The sequence below is a fragment of the Hypanus sabinus genome, chromosome 3 (assembly GCF_030144855.1).
Source record: "Hypanus sabinus isolate sHypSab1 chromosome 3, sHypSab1.hap1, whole genome shotgun sequence".
Classification (NCBI taxonomy): domain Eukaryota; kingdom Metazoa; phylum Chordata; class Chondrichthyes; order Myliobatiformes; family Dasyatidae; genus Hypanus; species Hypanus sabinus.
In genome coordinates this window covers 70,492,212-70,511,787 of record NC_082708.1, presented here as the reverse complement: position 1 = coordinate 70,511,787, position 19,576 = coordinate 70,492,212, and the positions used below count along the sequence as shown (strand labels likewise).

The window sequence follows — 19,576 nt, the reverse complement described above, 5'->3', positions numbered from 1 at the left end:
TTGTTGTCACTTGGGTTATCGATGTGGCCTTTACATGTGTTTTGTATAACTCAAGAATCTTTTGGATCATCCAGACAGTACTTTCACAATTTCACAAACTTCTCTCTCCTGATAACATAAATAACATTTAGCTTAAACATCTCCACCTTAAAGATTTCCTATTGTTAATTGCCTGCCAAGCTTTGATACCAGTTTCTCAGGCCAGATCTGTTCTTATCTCACTGAAACTTGCCTTTTAACAATTTGCTATTTTTACCTGGGGGTGACTTTTTCACTGTTAATTTTCTTAATAAATTGCATTGAATGTCAATCAAATACTTAAATGCTATTTCATAATTTTTGAGAAATATCCATTTTAAAATGAAATAAATGTAAGTCCTCGGGAAAAGTGATCCAGCCATTGCTGACTGATGAGCTTAAGGGGAAGTTTAGATGAAACGAGGAAGCATCAGAAACTGAGGAACAATAACAAGCCTCATGACTGGGAGAATTTTAGAAGGATAACCAAAGGGTTGGGACTCGAGGTCTGGATTGTGGGCAGTGGTCAAAATTGGGATCTGGAACATATCTGGATTAGTAGCACAAGTTGGTATGGTAAATTACAGTAAAATGATAAAAGGACAGAAGTCTCTATCTGAATACACAATGCATTCATGATAGCTAAATTGATGGCACAAGTTTAAAAATCAAAATCAGATCTGGTTGCAAAGTGACCATATTTGGGAATTAAGTACTCCAGGATTCTAAACAGTCAGAAGAGACAGGCACAAATTGGAAAAGAGATGTTGTCTTGGTAATGAAGGGTGTGATAAAGGCTATACAGAAATTACCTCAGCTCAAAAATCAAGAAGAATAATCCGTTTGGGCTGAGTGGAAAACAGTTATGGGAGTTACCCATCCAGTTACACCAAAAAAAATTCAGGAAACTGCAGGTAGACAATAACAATATAATATAACAATCATGAGAAATTTTATCAATGTCTAGCAGTAATGGTGTGGATGAAAAATTAATAGAACATACAAATGCTGGGTTTCTGTATGAGTATTTTGAGGAACCAATGATGGAACAACCTATTTTATTGTTGTACATTGACAATGTTCAAATTAAAAATCTGATAATTAAGGGACATTTAAAGAAGTGTAATCAAAAGATGATAGCATTTGCTATCATATGAAAGTGGTTTCATTCATTCAGAATCCAAATCTAAGCAAATCAGGTTACAAAAGGTATGAGGAAGGAACGGGCTATCATGGATTGGGAAACAACATTAAAATGTAGAACGGTGAATAACCAGCAGCTAATAGTTAAATAATTGGTACGTAGCTTACAATAAATAGATCTCTTCTAAGGCACAGAATTCAAAAGGAAAAGGACCTCAGCACTGGCTCGTAAGAGACATTTAAAATGGCATTCGATCAAAGGAAACGGTTTATTTTATTGTCAAAAAGAACTGCGAGCCCAAGGATTAGGATCACTTCAGAACTTAGAAACAAGCACCAAGAACTTGATAAGGGAAGACAAAGTAATAAAAAAAGTAATGGAGCAAGAATCATATAAACTACAATTCTAAAGACGTAATGAACAGGATGTCTGTGTTCTTCACACAATTCAGTATCAGAACAACTAATAAAATCTAAAATATAAAAAGTTAGGTTTAGTGTAAGCATATAAGACCATAAGATATAGACAGACAGACATACTTTATTGATCCCAAGGGAAATTGGATTTTGTTACAGCTGCACCAACCAAGAATAGTGAAGAAATATAGCAATATAAAATCATAAATAATTAAGTAATAACAAGTTAATCATGCCAAGTGGAAATAAGTCCAGGACCAGCCTATTGGCTCAGGGTGTCTGACACTCTGAGGGAGGAGTTGTAAAGTTTGATGGCCACAAGTAGGAATGACTTCCTATGACGCTCAGTGCTACATCTCGGTGGAATGAGTCAGAATATGAGTGGAATATACGAGCAGAATTAGGCAATTTGGCCCATGGAGTCTACTCCAACATTTCATTGCCTTAGTAAGGCTGTATCCATCGTTGAAGATCCCCACCACCCAGGACATGCCCTCTTCACACTGTTACTGTTGGGAAGGAGGTACAGAAGCCTGAAGGCACATACTTAGCGATTCAGGAACAGCTTCTTCCTCTCTACCATTTGGTTTCTAAATGGACATTGAACCCACGAACACTACTTCACTATTTTCTTATTCTTGTTATTTTGCACTACTTATTTTTACTTAACAATTTAATAGACATATGCAGTATATACTTGATGTAATGCTGATTTTTCCCCTCTATGTCTATTTATCATGTAGTTCATTGTACTGCTGCTGTTAACACATTTCATGACATATGCTGCTGATATTAAATCTGATTCTGATTCTTCATGGCTGATCCATTTTCCCTCTCAGCCCCAATCTCCTGCCCTTTCACTGAATCCCTTCATGCCATGACCAATCAAGAATTTATCAACCACTGCCTTAAATATACCCAATGACTTGGCCTCCACTGCCACCTGTAGCAATGAATTCCACAGATTCATCACTCTCTGGCTAAAGAAATTCCTCCTCAGCTCTATTCTAAAATGATGTCCCTCTGTTCTGAGGCTGTGTCCTCTGGTCTTGAACTCTCCCACCATAGGAAAAATCCTCTCCACATCCACGCTATCAAGGCCTTTCAAAAGTTGATAGATTTCAACGAGGTCACCCCTCATTCTTCTGAATTCCAGAATGCACACAGTTTGCTTAAAACCCCTATAGAAGGAATTCCATTCACCAAATGAGACCTACTTTTAAATTTCTCCAAATGAAAATTGTCAGATTTATGCCTTGAGAATCTAGAAAAAGAGGCTTAATCTAATATATATGGATAGTGGCACAGCCTAAAATATTTCTTTTTAAGTTATGCATGCCAAAACTCTCTTGAAAACTAATAAGAAAGGGGTTAAAGTTCAGGCTGCTTTTTCTTGAATTGGCTAAATCAATTAGCAATCATATTTATTAGAACATACTTTTAATGGGTAAATATTATTTTAAATGCTCACTGCAAATGGTTAGCGTATACCTATAAATGGAAATCCTCTTGACTGTGCCCAAAATGCTCAAGAGATGGCACTCACTGCAATTTTTCACTCTGCAGAGAAGACACCTCAGTCTTCTGATGGAAAAGATCACCTAGGATATCTATACATTGTTAAAATATAAATATTGTTCATTCTAGCACACCACCATTTTTGTACTGTTATTGATATTGATAAAACTTCTTAAAACACAAAAAATATAAAGTTGCTTAAGCTGCCATAAAGGAAGGGGAAGGCTGCAATGGTTATGACAAAGCTGCAGCAAAAGAGGCTCAAACTGCAGTGGAAAAATCTAATTTGCATTCGGTGGACTGGAGCAAGATGACTGCAGCAAAAAGCTTGAAGTGCAGAAGAAAGAGCAAATCTCCAACCTAGTGATCAAAGAAAAGCTGAAGGAAGAAATTGCATTTTGCTGCTTTGGAAATGTTAACAACGCTTCCAATATAATATTTTTGATTGGATAAATGTGATTGGATTTACTGCTATGCACTGGCTCCCAAATAATCGAGACCATAAGTTCCAGGAGCAGAATTAGGCCATTCAGCTCAACGAGCCTGTTCTACTATTCCATCATGGCTGATTGATGTTTCCCTCTCAACACAATTCTCCCGCCCTCTCCTCTTGACTTCTGATGCTCCTACAAATCAAGAAAGTATCAAACTCTGCTTTAATTATACTCAATGACTTGTCCTTCACAGCCTTCTATAGCAATGAATTCCATCTGTCTGGCTAAAGAAATTACTCCTCATCTCTGTTCTAAAGGTACATTCTTCTATTCTGAGGCTGTGCCCTCCAGTCCTAGAGTCTTCCACCAACAAGCCCTCCACATCCACTCTGTCTAGGTCTTTCAATATTCGTTAGGCGTTAATGAGATCAACCTCTTTCTTCTAAATTTGAACAAGCACAGGCATAGAACCATCTCAAACATTCCTCATATTTCCTGGGAACGTTTTTATAAATTACCTCTGAACCCTCTCCAATGCCAGCACATTTTTATATGCATTCTAATAGGTCCAAGTTAAGAGGCATTTTAAGAGGTATTACAGGCATGGTTCGAGCATTGGTGGATTGGTAGGAGGCAGCAAGTGGGATCCTTTTCTGGTTGGCTGCCAGTGACGAGTGGTGTTCCGCAGGGGTCGGTGTTGGGACCACTTCTTTTTATGCTGTTATGTGAATGATTTAGATGATGGAATAGATGGCTTTGTTGCCAGGTTTGTTGATGATATGAAGATTGGTGGAGGGGCAGGTAGTGTTGAGGAAACAGGTAGGCTGCAGAAAGACTCAGATTAGGAGAATGGCCAAGAAAGTGGCAAATGAAATACAATGTTGGAAAATGCATGGTCATGCACTTTGGTAGGAGAAATAAAAGTGCAGACTATTTTCTAAATGGGGAGAAAATCCAAAAATCTGAGAAGCAAGGGGGCTTGGAAGTCCTTGTGCAGAACACCCTGAAGGTTAACTTGCAGGTTGAGTCTGTGGTGAGGAATGTTAGAATTCATTTCAACAAGTCTCAAAAGCAAGAGCGGGGATGTGATGCTGAGGCCTTATAAGGCACTGGTGGGGCTGCACTCTGAGTACTGTGGACAGTTTGGGGCTCCTCATCTAAGAAAAGATGTGCTGGCATTGAAGAGGGTTCAGAGGAGGTTCACAAGGAGGATTCCAGGAATGAAAATGTTATCATATGAGGAATGTCTGATGGCTCAAGGTCTGTACTCTCTGGAATTTAGAAAGCTACGTTTAGTGTGATACCAAAGAAATACCTTAGATACCATTACAGACACTGTTTACCAAGACAAAGGGATCATTTTTCTTCGTTTCTGGTGGAATGAACAGAAATCCTTTCCTATTGGGTCAACTTGTGGCTCAAGTTCAAAGACAAAATACGACTGCCTTGTCTGTGGCATCATTAGGCATTGCTTCAACACAATTGGCCAGGATTGCAGGCAGTGCTGGGAAAAGAAAATATCACCTTCATCTTTTCAACTCCTTTTAAATATGACAAACATGGAGACTTCATCATTGATCAGAGAACCTCAGAAGAAAAACTCTAAAAATTTGTAAATCCAATTATGTGGGATTGAAGTAGGCACTGATGTATCAGGCCAAATTTGCCAAATCATACACAGTACGATAAATTACTGGGAGGTGTTCCTTTAGTGGTAGATAGAGATTTTCCTTAAACATTACCGGTAATCCCTTCCAGTACTACAGTAAATGAAGTGAACGCCCTCATTAAAGCATCAGATATCTGGTAGGTGATCCATCTGTGAGGGAGTTTGTGTTGACTTTATTCAGCTTAAGAAATAGGGAAATTAAACATAAAGACTCTAAAGGAATAATTTCAATGGAAAACTTGGCCCAAGCTGTTATATCACTTCACGATCTGATGCAAGCTGTTTTCCCAAATGTCACTCAACACCATCTGTTACCAATGGTTGTGTATTGGAAGAATTCTAGCACCAAAAATTACGTTGTGCAGTACTTGAATGAAGATCTTCTTTCTAAGCTTCCAGGGCAACCTGCACAATATAAATCTGTTAGCAGTGTGACAAACGTTGATGAGGTTGTGTATCGTCCTATTGATTTTTGAACTTCCTGACACCACCTGGTATACCATCATATAATTTTAAACTAAAAGGAGATCCAAACATGTTACTCAACAATTTGGATCTATATGATACAACAACACAAGTTTCCCGTTCAAAAATTACTACTACATGTAATTAAAACTACAATAATGACTGGTAATGCTATTAGGGAAAATGTCTTCTTCCTTCAGATACCAATTACCAGACTGTTCTATTTCTTCAATTCCAGTGACCTCATTTCCCTATTCAATTTAGTTTTGCTTTGTGTCTTAACAAGACACAAAGACAATCACTAAAATTTGTTGGCCTTAACTTTGAAACTTAATGTTGTTCCCATGGTCAGCTATGCATATGTTACTTCAGAGTTGAAGGTAAAGAAGATCTGGACTTTCAAAAAAGAGAAATAAAGTCTATTCTGAAGCACTTCAATGTTTATTTACGTATTGTACATAAGTACATACCTACTTAAAAAGAACAATAGTAAATGCAGTTTTTGTGCAACACTTGTGAACGGTTCTACTGCTAACGTAATGGTCTTTCTGTAGAAGCAGTGTTTGGCTTACGGTTAGAGATAATGGGTGCTTTGGAATGTGAGCCGTCCAATAAGGGGAGTGTGTTTTTGTGCTGTGTGCCTGACACAGAGGTGATCTTGGTCATTATATTCGGATGGAGATGGAGAGAGAAGACGCCAGAAAACAGAGGTCATGGACACTTGAACAGAGTAGACTTGGAGTGGAGCTGGGAGTCGATGAAACCCGGGGAACTCGATGGAGGACCAGCAGAAGGGAAACCGTGAGCTCCAACTTGTGCATATTGGACTGTTTGATTAAAATGGGCCCTTTGCTTTTTGATTTACTTTACGGACACTTTAGTCAAGTTATGAATTATAAATTAAATTGTTCAATTGCATATGGTGTACTATCTGTTATTTTGTGGTACTGATGTGTGGCAGGGTGAAACATCATGCAGCATCCACACAAACAGGAGGTTTTGCACCTCAATTTCACACGTTTGGCAAGGCCAGAGACTGTCTTCCCCAGACTTACGCAGCTGACAGAACTTGAGGGTTACATTTAGATACATTTTTCAGGATGCATTTCATAAATTGATCATTTCTATTAAACTATATAATTGTAATCCCGTAATTATACCAGCCATTGAAATAACTATATATCTAATGTAGATTTTATATTGTTTTCAGTATGTGTTATAAAAGTAGATTGGATGGAAATAAAAACAAACATTATGGTTGCCTGCATAATAACTTGAGCCATGCTGAATTTAGCACCTGGTAGATACACACTTAGTGGCCACTTTATTAGTTACATCCACTTGTTAATTCAAATATTTAAGCACCAAACATGTGGCAACAATGCAATGCGAAAAAAAGCATGCAGACATGGTAAGAGCTTCAGATGTTGTTTAGATCAAACATCAGAAAGGGAAAAAATACAATGTAAGATATTTAGACCATGGAATGATTTTGATCTCAGATGGGGTGGTTTTAGTATCTCAGAAACTTCTGATCTCCTGAGATTTTCATGCACACCAGTCTCTAAAGTTTACAGAAAATAGTTTAAAAAAAACAAAAATAATCCAGTGAGTGGCGGGTGAAAATACTTTGGTAATGAGAGAGATCAGAGGAGAATGGCCAGACTGGTTCAAGCTGACAGGAGGGTGACAGGAACTCAAGTAACATGGTTACCATCTACAGTAAGCAGAATAAAAATCACTGCAGTTCTGTTGGCCAACACCTTTTTAATCTATAAAGTTAAGCTTGCTCAAGTCATTCCTATATAAGCTATGGTAATGTGGCCATGTCCATCTGCAAGCTTTACCTTATATTTCTCATTGGCTTTCTTTTCTTGATGGTTTTGCAGCTTCTCATAGGTACTATGCAGTTGACCGAGCTGAAGAACAGAAAGCAACAAATCACGGTTACAACTACAACAAAATGATTGTTCCAGTTATTCACTTTTGCACCTTTACGTGGCAGTACATGATTCACATCATGTTATACAGAACCACTGATTGGTATTCTTCCCACACTACTGGGGCAAAACAAGTGAACATCAGTACGTCAACAAGAAATCAAGCATGGAATCCAGCAGATATAGACTTCACTTGGAAACTGGTAAAATGGTGGAGCTTGCACTCACAGCAAATTGGCCTAAACATATGGATGCATTCAAAGAATGCCAGGGTGAAGTAAATGAAGGTTATTATGATGCTGTTACATAAACAGAAGAACTGAATGAAGTGTAAATGCTGGCAGCCATTGGTTGGACTGAATGGTCTGCTTCTATATAATTCCATGCCATAATGTGCAAGAGTTGCTACTGAGATACTCTTCAGGCAAGTAATGATCCACTGGCTTCACTGACGATCACAATATAATTTCATGTAAAAACATATTTTATACTAAAATTAAGTATGTTTATGTTCAAAGTGAGGGAACACACCTAGAGAACCTAAATGCATCCGGTAGATAACCTAAATACTTCCTTTAAGATGGCAACATGTTCGTACACTTTGGCCTCTCTGGGGACAATAAAATGTACACTTTTCTTTTTAAAATGTGTTTGTTATGATCATAAGACTATACTATACTTCAGGAACAACAGGTACAGCAGGTCTACAGCTGTCAATGGTGTGTTGGCTGTCAGAGCCACCGGCTGCGATCTCAAAGGAGATGGTGGACAAGTCAGGGAAGGAGAATCTGGCGCTCGGGTCAGAGAAGGAGAAACCGGTGGACAGGCAGGAGAAGGTGCAGCTGGCAGATGGCGGGAGAAGCTGAAGCTGGCTGTGGGGCCAGAGAAGGCGAAGCCAGCACAGGGGACAGTGAAGGAGAAGGCAGCAGAGGGGCCGTAGAAGGAGAAACCGGCAGGCGGCCAGGAGGAGGAGGCCAGAGAAGGAGAAGCCAGGGTTTGGGTCAGAGGAGAAGCCAGTGGTCGGCTAGGGAAAAGGTGATGCCAGTGGATGGGCTTGAGAAGATTTGGAGGAGCTAACCTGGGTACAGACCATGTTGCTGCTGTCTGCTACTCAAATACATCGGAGATGGTGTGCAAAAGCAGCTTGCTGTGTAACCGTGAGTGACTGTCTTGAATGTTTTTCTTGTGATTGCAAGACCAGCTTGGACATTGATGATGTGAAATGTGGTAGGCCTGTTTCCCTTGTTTGGTGGTGAGACAGGTGATGAGGCAGTAGCACTGTCTCAATTGTAGCAAGGACTAGGCCTCAAGCAGGCTTGCCTGCTGCTACAGTCCGAGTGAGGTGATGCTGGAGGCGGTGTAGTGTGGAGTCCATGCTTGGTTGGGAGCTGGCCACTCCCATCAGTGCTGGCCTCCAGTGTTCGACCAGTGGAATGACAGCTGATTTCCAGGAGCTGTACCATCCATTTGCACATTGCTCAGGAACTTGGACTATACATGTCTTTTCTTGTGTAACAATGTGTGTGTTTTTTATTCTCTCTCTCACTATTTTGAATGTGTGTTATGCATCTTGGCCTCAGAGGAACACTGCCCCATTCGACTGTATCTATGTATGGTTTGAATGATAATTAAACATGATTTGATAAATTTGTGCATGCAATATCTGTATTTTCCCATGATTGTTTCTTTGATTAAAAACGAATGAAAGGATATCCACATAAAAGTTAAAGTAGATTTTTGTTTCCCACAAAACAAGGCTACTTTTGCTTCTGCTCAACTAATTGACAGTTGTTGCTCTTCTAAATTGGTATACAGTATATACCCATGAGAAAAGGTGACCTTCAATGTGCTGTTGCCTATTTATTGTAAAAAGTTTATCAACTGCCCACTGGGAGATCATCATAATAATCCAGACCAAGATGCACAATCTACCCAGATCTACTCTATATCGAAAAAGCAATCCACGTTAAAAGAAACTGGGTGAGAAATTGCTTTATGGCCCTTTAACCAACTAAAACAGCAGTAAGAGCAGGATCTTCAATAGAAAGCTTTGCAGCATTTTGTGTTGTCTGGATTAAGTTGTATTGAAACTGACCTTGACCATTTCTATGAAGCATTCTCTGCTGGTTTTTAGCCCAGTAGGTGCATTCTCTGCACATGGATCTCAAAGTAACAAATAATAATAAATCAACATCTGTCCAACTATGGGATGTTATGGTATTAATTGAATGGATGCTCCAACAATGAGAGTAAGGGGCAGGCTAGATGGATGTGAGCAGATTGGTAAAGAACACAGTAGACATACTGTGTCAAACAGCCATATGAAGACCCTTCAGGATCATGGCCAAGTGCTCCTGTGAGTGGGTTTCTGCTAAAAGCTCAACTAGTAAAGTTGCAACAAAAATTCTTAATTTGTATTCCATACTCTTTGCAATAAAGACCAATACTTGCCCTGCCCCCTTCTCTACTCCTGCCTCATTATCCCAATGAAATTGCAAAGGCAATTCTCCCACTGGACTTCAGAGAATGAAATTGACAGTAGTTCAGTTAACTTGAATTCTTCCATTGAGCAAGAATTTCAAGTCAGAAGTTTACCTTGAGCCTTTTGCAAAGTTGCATGAATCATCTTTGACATTTATTAAAAAAACTATTTGGCCAGAAACTTTCTTGGAATTACTATCATCATAAATCTTCATAAAAGTGTGATAAAACCCTACACAAATAGATGTTTTTACTATCAATTGAACGATGGAGATGCAGGAATAACTTGAGAGGAAATTGCTGGTCACAATTACACAATTTTCAAAAACTATCACTGTCAAAGCATTCCATCACTTTATTTTCACCTGCAGCAAACAATATTTGAAACTGTGATTAAATGTTGCCAAAAAACATGTAATCAACTTACATCAAATTTCAAGGATTTAAACTGTTCTTCATACTTCTGTATCATTAGTTTATGGGAGTTTTCAACATCTTGTAACTGCTGACGAAGCTCATCTACCTACAAGAAAATGATGCACAGATATCTACTATTTACTGCAATAAAAAATAAGATGGTGAAATCTAGATAAAGTATCAACCCCTGTTATCAACAAGAACTTTCAATCCCTTAAGCAATGTGTCCAGCATTTTAAAAAAGCTCAAAGCAAATTTTGAAATCTGACAATAATGTCAAACCATGGTAAAAAGAAGATTAAAAAAATACATAACTTTGAAAAATATATCAATAAAGATCTGCCAAAAATAAGATTTATTAATTCATGTATCCTTTACTAACATCATTGACTCTTAGAATATTAGGACTGCTGCATGTTTAACATAATGATTATGATTATTGGAGCATTAATTAAAAAAGAAGTTAGTTGTAGTTTTACACCCATTGTTAAAAAGAACATAAATATTTTTGATTATTGGTCTTTGAGAGGAAGTGGGGAGAAAGTGAGGGGGAATGTTGTGGGGAGGTGCAAAGATTGTAAGTGCGATGAGACAGCCAAGGGAAGAAGAATGGGGTGGTGAAGCAAAGTGAATGAGATAGAGAGAAAGATGCATAGAGGAAGGAAGAGATTTAGTGAAGGCCTATTCTAAACAGAATTAGCTCTTTTATGTGAAAACTTGAGGCTTGATTACATTCACTGTGAGCTCTTGAGCCAATGACTAATTGTAGAGCTCTAGACAAGAATCGGGGGTACTTCATACTCAAAAAGCTTCAATTGGCATCAGTCCACTGCTTATTAGACTAAGACCAGTTCCATAATTCTGTGCAGAAAAGACACTTTTCTGATTTTACTCTGAAATGGCCTAGCATTAATCTTAAAGTGACATTTGTTCAGTCCTGGTTTCCCAAGGGGAAGTACTCTTTCTGCTTATGTGCTTCTGATATTTGACAAATTTTAGCTATGCTAATCTGATTTGCACAAATTCTACATTAAGCAAAAAATATAGGATGCATTTATGAAACAGGCCTTTGAATTTAAATCTTTTAACATCAGCATAATTTTGGTGAAAATTCTTTGAATTAACTCAAAGATTAATTATTCCTAAAATGCAGAGTGAATGAATAAAGTATTCAAGCAGGGATTTCATAACAATTATAAAGAGAAAATTTAAATCTGATAGCATATGCCACCTTACAAAATATTAAAGAAATTGTTGGGTACTTTTGAGTCCATTACAGCCGAAATTATAATATGGAACAAAGGAATGAGATGGACAATAAATATTTTATGTCTTTTTTTTCAATAGGTGACAAAACCCTCTGAAAATAAAGACGAACAAAGATTGGAAAATTAAAGAGTGGAATAATGAACAGAACTAAAGCTTAACATTTCCCTTAGAAATGAGGGAACATAGACTTGATTTCAAGAAGTTATGAGAGAAATTGTTATTTTAATTTCCCCAATTCTTCAGTGTAGTCCTCGTTCATTAAGAACTAAGTGCATAATATGGTGAGATTTATGTTGCGTTGTTAAATGAAACACTGGTGTGGAGAGTTTACTGTTTTTGGTAAATGATGCTTTGTAGATATTATCTGCTTTAATATAAATGAACACTAAGAAGCTTACAAACGCTACATCTAGAAGATTTCCAGTCGGTAAAGGTAACAAATCCAAAGTAGAAATAGAACTAGAGGATTATTTAAATATATTCATTGATGTGGGCTTTGCAGGCTGAGCCAGCTCTTAATTGCCCATCCCTAGTTGCCCTGGGAAGATGGTGATGAGCTGTCTTCTTGAACAGCTACAATTGCCCATCCCTAGTTGCCCTGGGAAGATGGTGATGAGCTGTCTTCTTGAACAGCTACAATTGCCCGTCCCTAGTTGCCCTGGGAAGATGGTGATGAGCTGTCTTCTTGAACAGCTACAATTCTTGAGGTGTGAGTATACTTCCTGTTGTCTTGGTAAAGCAGCTGACACAATCAAAGCCCAATTCACTGTGGATGTTCCCTCTTCTCCACCTTCCCATCAGGCAGATGATATAAAAGCCTGACAACATGTAACACCAGACTCAAGATGGGCTTCTATGCTCTGATGAGAAATTTGAACAGTTCTCTTGTACGATAAGATGAAATCTTCACCTCATAATCAACCTCATTATGGCCTTGCATCTGAATGTCTACCTGCACTGATTATCTGTGTAACTAACACTTTATTCTGCTTTCTGTTACTGCTTTTTACCACGTACTACCTCAATACCCTGTGGCAATGAGTCGATCTGTATAGGCAATATGCAAGGCAAGTTTTTCACTGTACCACAATATATGTGACATTAATAAAGCCAATTGACCCAGGATTATGTTAGGGAGAGAATTCCAGAATTTGACCCAGTGTTGTTGAAGGAACTGCAATATACTCTTTGGTATCTAATAAAGAGGCCACTAAATATACGTTCGTGGTCTTTTGCTGCTGTAGCCCATCCACTTCAAGATTCGATGTGTTATCCATTCAAAGGCACTCTTCTGCATACTACCATTGTAACACAGTTATTCGAGTTACAGTCATCTTCCTATCAACTCTAGACATTCTCGTCTGACCTTTCTCATTTACGAGGCCCTTTTATCCACAGAAGCAACCGGATGTTTTCCTTTGTTTTTTGCACCATTCTTGGTAAACTCTAGAGACTGTTGTGCATGAAAACCCCAGGGGATCAGCAGTTTCTGAGATACTCGAGTTACCCCATCTGGCACCAACAATCATTCCATGGTCATAGATCACATTCCTTCCCCATTCTGATTGAACAACTAAACCTCTCGACCATGTCTGCATTGACATGCTGCCATGGTGATGGGCTGATTAGATACTTGCATTGACAAACAGAAGTACAGGTGTACCTAATAAAGTGGCCAGCAAAAGCATTTTCGTGCCAGTCAGGATGGTGTGTGACGAACTTCCAAGAGATGAAACACCCAAGCTTTTGCTGCCTTTATCTTCTGGCTGTGGGTTTGGCAGGTACTAATTAAGAAGTCTTGGTGAGTTGCTGCAGAGCGTTCTATAGATGCTACAAGCTGAGGCAGCTATATATTGGTGGTGAACTGAGCAGACGATTGTGGATGGTGTATCTGGCTGCTGTGTCCTGTATGGTGTGAAGTTCCTCGAGTGCTGTTGATGCAATGCTCATCCAAGCAAGTAGAAATATTTCATCATGCTCCTGACTTGAGCATTGTAGATGGTAATGTAGGAGGTGAGTTACTTACCACAGGATTCCTAATCTCTGACCTGCTTTTATCACACATTACCTAGATAGCTACCGCCCTCCCCCTCCCCATGATATTATTGATAGTGGGGAGTTTAGTGGTAATTGAATGTCAGAAGTTATAGCTGGATTTTCTCTTGTTGGATATTGTCATTTCCTGGCAAATATGTGTTATGAATATCTCGCCCGGGTATCATCAAGAGCTTGCTGCTTTTGGATGTGGATTGCTTCTTTATCTGAGAATCATGAATGGTGTTGAACATTGTGCAATCATCAGCAAATATTCTTATTCCTGAACTTACGACTGAAGGAAGCTCATTGACAAAGGTGATTGGGCTGAGGAACTCCTGAAGAGATGTCCTGCGGCTGACATGATTGACCGCCCAGCACTGCATCCATTTTGCTTTTTGCCAGGCATGATTCTAACTGGTGGAGGGCTTCTCCCATGATTCTCCTGCTTGGTTAGGGCTCCTTGATGCTATTGCTCAATCAAATATCATCCCGGTGTCAATGGCAGTTGCTCTCACGTCACTGCTGGAGTTTAGCCTTTTTTATCCATGTTTGTCCATGTTTGAAATTGGGTTGTAATGAGATCAGGAGCTTACTGATTTTGATGGAACCCAAATTGAGCTTCTGCAAGGAAGTTGTTGCAATGCAAATACCTCTTAGTAGCACTATTGATTACCCCTTCCCTCACTTCACTGATTATCAATAGTACACGAGTGAGATGGCAATTGGCTGGATTGCATGTATCTTACTTTTTGCAGACTGGACATAACTAGGCAATTTTCCACATTGTCGGCTAGGCCCCTGCATTATACAAAGGGTATGGCAAGTTCTAGAACTTAAGCCTTCAGTATAGGAGTTGGATGTAATGTTAAAATTGTACAAGGCACTGGTGAGGCCAACTTTGAAGTATTGTGTACAATTCTGGTCACTGAATTATAGGAAAGATGTCAACAAATAGGGAGAGTACAGAGGAGATTTACTAGAATGTTACCTGGGTTTCAGCACCTAAATTACAGAGAAAGGTTGAACAAGTTAGGTCTTTATTCTTTGGAGCGTAGAAGGTTGAGGGGGGACTTGATAGAGGTATTTAAAATTATAAGGGGGATAGATAGAATTGACGTGGATAGGCTTTTTCCATTGAGAGTAGGGGAGATTCAAACAAGAGGACATGTTGAGAGTTAAGGGGCAAAAGTTTAGGGGTAACACAAGGGGGAGCTTCTTTACTCAGAGAGTGGTAGCTGTGTGGAACGAACTTCCAGTAGAAGTGGTAGAGGCAGGTTCGATTTTGTCATTTAAAAAAAAATTGGATAGGTATATGGAGAGGAAAGGAATGGAGGGTTATGGGCTGAGTGCAGGTCGGTGGGACTAGGTGAGAGTAAGTGTTTGGCACGGACTAGAAGGGCCGAGATGGCCTGTTTCTGTTCTGTAATTGTTATACGGTTATATGGTTACCGGAATGGTGTTCTGCTGTGGTACTGAAGGGGAGTGCTTTGAGGTGACAAACTGATCCAGGAAGGGAGAGGTCTAACATGTGAGGAGCATTTGATGGCTTTGGGCCTTACTTGCTGGAGTTTAGAAGAATTAGAAGAATAAATTGAAACCGCTCGAATATTAGAATATAAGGCACAGATAGAGTGGATGTGGAGGGTATGTTTCCTCTAGTGAGGGACCAGAGGGCGCAGCCTCAGAGTACAAGGAAGTCCCTTTAGAAGAAAAAGGTGAAGGAATTTCTTTAACCAGAGGGGAGTGAATCTGTTAAATTCATTGCCACAGATGGCAGTGGAGGCCAAGTCATTGGGTAAATTTAGAGCTGAAGTTGATATTTCTTGATTAGTCCGGGCGGCAAATGTTATGGGGAGAAAGGCAGGAGAATGGGGTTGAGATGGATAATAAATCAGCCATGGTGGAATGGCGGAGCAAAATCAATGGGCCAAATAGCCTAATTCTGTTTCTATGATTTATGGTATTAAGTGTGCAAAGATGCAAAGAGGGATTGAAGAAATAAGTCTTGACAAGTGATTCCTAGTGTGGCAGTGTACAGAGGCTGGGAGGAGTCAAAGTACCATGTGTACACAGAGTGCCAGATGTTGGAACCTCTGTTTTAATATCTGAAGGGGCTGCTCCTCAAGTTCTGGCTGTGCTTCAGCGCCATGCTCCGGATCTGCACCCAGTGCAGAGGAGAGCGAGCTGCTCCAGAGATCTCCCAGGCCTGGCTGAGCTTGCCATTCGCCGGACCAGGCAGTAGGCAGTCAAGGGCTCTGCCCAGGCTGATGCCTGCCCCACTTCCAGAATTCCTTCTGTACCTGTTGTCCCTGAAGAAGGGGCACATGGTGACCTTGGGTATGATGGGGGTACTTGCAGGGCCAGTGAATACCCCTGTGGCTCAAGTGTGATCTGGACAGAGATGACCATGTTGTAATTTGAACTGTAAATTGTGTGCATCAGGAAGTACTGTTATATAGTAATAAAGTGATTCTGTAATCACAGAAGTAGAGGCAGAAAGCAGCATAGATCACTTCACTGTAGTAAGGAATATTCTAGAATTTATTAAGAACATGATAAAGGGGCACCTGTGGGGGGCAAAGGTCATAATATGATTTTGTGGGTCCAATGGTGAGTTGGACTGACACGTTTATTCAACATTTCTTCTGAAGCTTTAATAAGCAAACTAAATAAAGGAGAATGAATGAATGCAATATATTTGGATTTTAAGAAACCATTCTCAGAGTGTTTAAAGAGGGTTAAACAAGGTATTTGGGATAATATATTAGCATAATTTATTAGGAATCAAAAATGGGTGATTTTTGTATTAAGGACCATTGACATACACAAGTGTCTAATTAATGTCTGGATTTAACTTGTATAAAATATTTTCTTTAAAATGTGCATGCAAACAGAGGCCACTCTGCTAAAAAGAGTATTTAACAGTATCTGCACAAATTACACTTGACATGCCCGAGTCGGCCCCATACAGGCTCTGAAATCCTGATGCAAGTACTTCTGTAAAACTGAATCCTTCAGCTACAAGTCCACAAACAATATTTAATCACCTGATATGAATAACTTGATAAACAGACTTTTAGAAGTGCACATTGATATTTATATCATAAAGCATTAGTGTGATCACACCTGGAGAACTGTATATTTCAGTGCTGTTGAAATAATGTATTTGGCTTCAGATAGAATTCATCAAAGCTTCACAATGAATTCCTAGTATGAAAGTGGTGGGGAATGAAAAGAGATTGAATAGAATGTGACAATGCTTTCTGAGAATGAAGCATAATCTTACTGAAGCATTTCTGAAAGTGCTTGCAGGATAGTTGTAATGGCACTGTTTCACCTGGCTTGAGTGTCTAGAACCAGGCATCACTTCCTGATTAAGGAATAATGCATGAGACTGAAATGGTCAAGTTATTTTTCACTCAAAAATGTGAATCTTTAACTTATTTTTCCTGAGAGCAGTGGATGCTAAGATGATCCATATAGTCACACACAGAGAATAGGATAAGATCAATTTTAGAGCATAAGAAGTCAATGACAAAAGGAAAACTTTGAGATATGTATCTCAATCTTATTGACTAGCTATTAAACTGGGGCTAGAAAGCCTTTTGCTGAACTATGAATTGCTATACACTTGTGGAACTTAAAAGATTCAGTCGCATTCTGCGGAGAGGAAGCAGAGTTATAAATCAGGCAACATCTGTGGAGAGAAAAAGTAAAGGAAAGTCTCCTCTTCCATCTCAGCACTTTGTAGCTTTCAAGATGCAATACTAAATTCAACTATTTTAGGTAATCGATTTCCCTTGCTTGAGTCAGAGTTGGCTAATTCTTGTGAAAACTCACTTACTTTAACTGTTCCTTGCAATAACTTACTAACCCCAGATTTCCTCCTTCATCCCTCTTCATTGGAATGGACAAAATTCAATTCCTTTCTTTTCTTTGTACAGAACATACCTCAACATTCCTGTGTGCTGCACTCATTATCCAACTACCGTAAATTCCGGACTACAGAGCGCACCTGATTAAAAGCCGCATGCTCTAATTTTAGAAAGAAAATCAATTTTGTACTTGTACAGGCCGCACCGGATTTTAAGCCGTAGGTGTCCCACGTTGTAATATGAGATATTTACACAGAAAGATATTGCATGTGAGGATTTTTTAACTTTTAATTAAATCCGTATGGTAACATAAACAAATACATATTGCAAATGCTTTTTTTCGAACAGTGCCTGTAACACAGCTACTTTTAAATATACATACATATCGGTAACACACAAATTACGTTGCGTATACTTCTTTACTGAACAGTGCACGAACAACATTCCAATATCTCCTAACGACTGGTAAAAAAATATATATATACTGCAGCCTACCAGGAAAAGTTATTGATCGCCTTCTTCATCTTCCTCCTGCGCACTAAAACCACCAAAGTCCTTCAGTGTCCGAATTGAACAACCTCAGGATCTTGTCACTCACTTCAGTCTCTTCGCTGTCGCTCTCACTTGAGTGCACGTGGTCCTCTTCATCACGCAGCAGTCCAGCCTTTCGAAACCCGTTGGTGATGGTGGATGTTGTGACACGGCTCCACGCATTTAGGATCCACTGGCAGACTTGAGTTAAAGATGCTCTTTGCATGCGTCCTGTTTTGGTAAAGGATTTCTCACCACTTGTCATCCAAGCCTCCCACTCAACGTGCAGCGCCGTTTTTTTCTGTGAAAAAATCCCCCTGGTCGCTTGGCGTAGCACTCTCTCAGCCAATCCTTCATTAGACTCTCCATCATCCAATCTTTCTTATTGACCTTCATCATGATTTCTTTTGGGAATTTTTCCTTTGGCATTGTCAGCCGCTTAAAAATCACCATCGGTGGAAGCTTTAGTCCGGATGCTGTGCAGCTCAGAACACAAGTAAAATGCGTTCTCTCATGGCCACTTGTTTTCAGTGTGATGGACGAGTCACCTTTTTTATTAACAGTCCGAGTGAGAGGCAGGTCAAACGTCAAAGGTACTTCATCCATATTTATGATATCATCTGGCCCAATGGAATTCTCCGCTATCTTTGTTTGAGTGAATGTGCGGAAGTTAGCAAGTTTTTCCTTGTGGTCAGGAGGGAGCTGCTGACACAGAGTCGTGCGTACCCTGACGGACAGGCCTTTTCGTCTCATAAATCTAAAACACCACGATGGCCCACCTCTAAAATCTTCGATTTTCATTTTGGTGGCGATTGCTTTAGCCTTCAGTCTGATCTGCACGGTGGAAACACCACGGCCGCTAGCTCTCTGTGTGTTAACCCAGTCTTCAAGAAAGTTTTCAAGTTCGGGCCATCTGCTATGATTGCCTCTGAAAGCTTTTGTCGTCTTTTTGCATTGACTCAGTTCTTCACGCTGGCGTCTCCACCGTCTCACCATCGATTCATTTATGGCAAGATTATGTGCAGCAGCTCGATTTCCTTCTTCAACCGCCAGATTGATCGCCTTTAACTTAAAAGCTGCATCATATACTTTTCTTCGAGTGTTTTCCATGTTGATGAGGGTGAGTACAAATGACTGATTTACAATAATTTAATTGTGAAAGTGCGCTTGATTTATCGTACAATTTCATTGGACCTCTGTGAACTACTCATCAATTTTATTGGTCTACTGTTACGAGGCAAAATGTTTTTGCCGCATGAAAAAAAACATGCATTAGCCGCACCGTAGTATAGGCCGCAGTGTTCAAAGCGTGGGAAAAAAGTAGCGGCTTATAGTCCGGAATTTACGGTATGTGCTGAAGGA

The 19,576-nt window shown here is 39.5% G+C and overlaps 1 protein-coding gene across 1 annotated transcript in view; it reads right to left on the bottom strand.

The window, feature by feature from the left end:
• LOC132390775 (centrosomal protein of 63 kDa-like) overlaps nucleotides 1–19,576 on the bottom strand; it is an 81,671-nt gene that overhangs the window by 49,152 nt on the left and 12,943 nt on the right. Inside the window, exons 5-6 of the mRNA XM_059963324.1 lie at nucleotides 10,513–10,608; nucleotides 7,512–7,583 (exon numbers count right to left, since the gene is read on the bottom strand). Coding sequence (XP_059819307.1) covers nucleotides 7,512–7,583; nucleotides 10,513–10,608 — 168 coding nt within the window. The remainder of the gene's footprint in view (nucleotides 1–7,511; nucleotides 7,584–10,512; nucleotides 10,609–19,576) is intronic.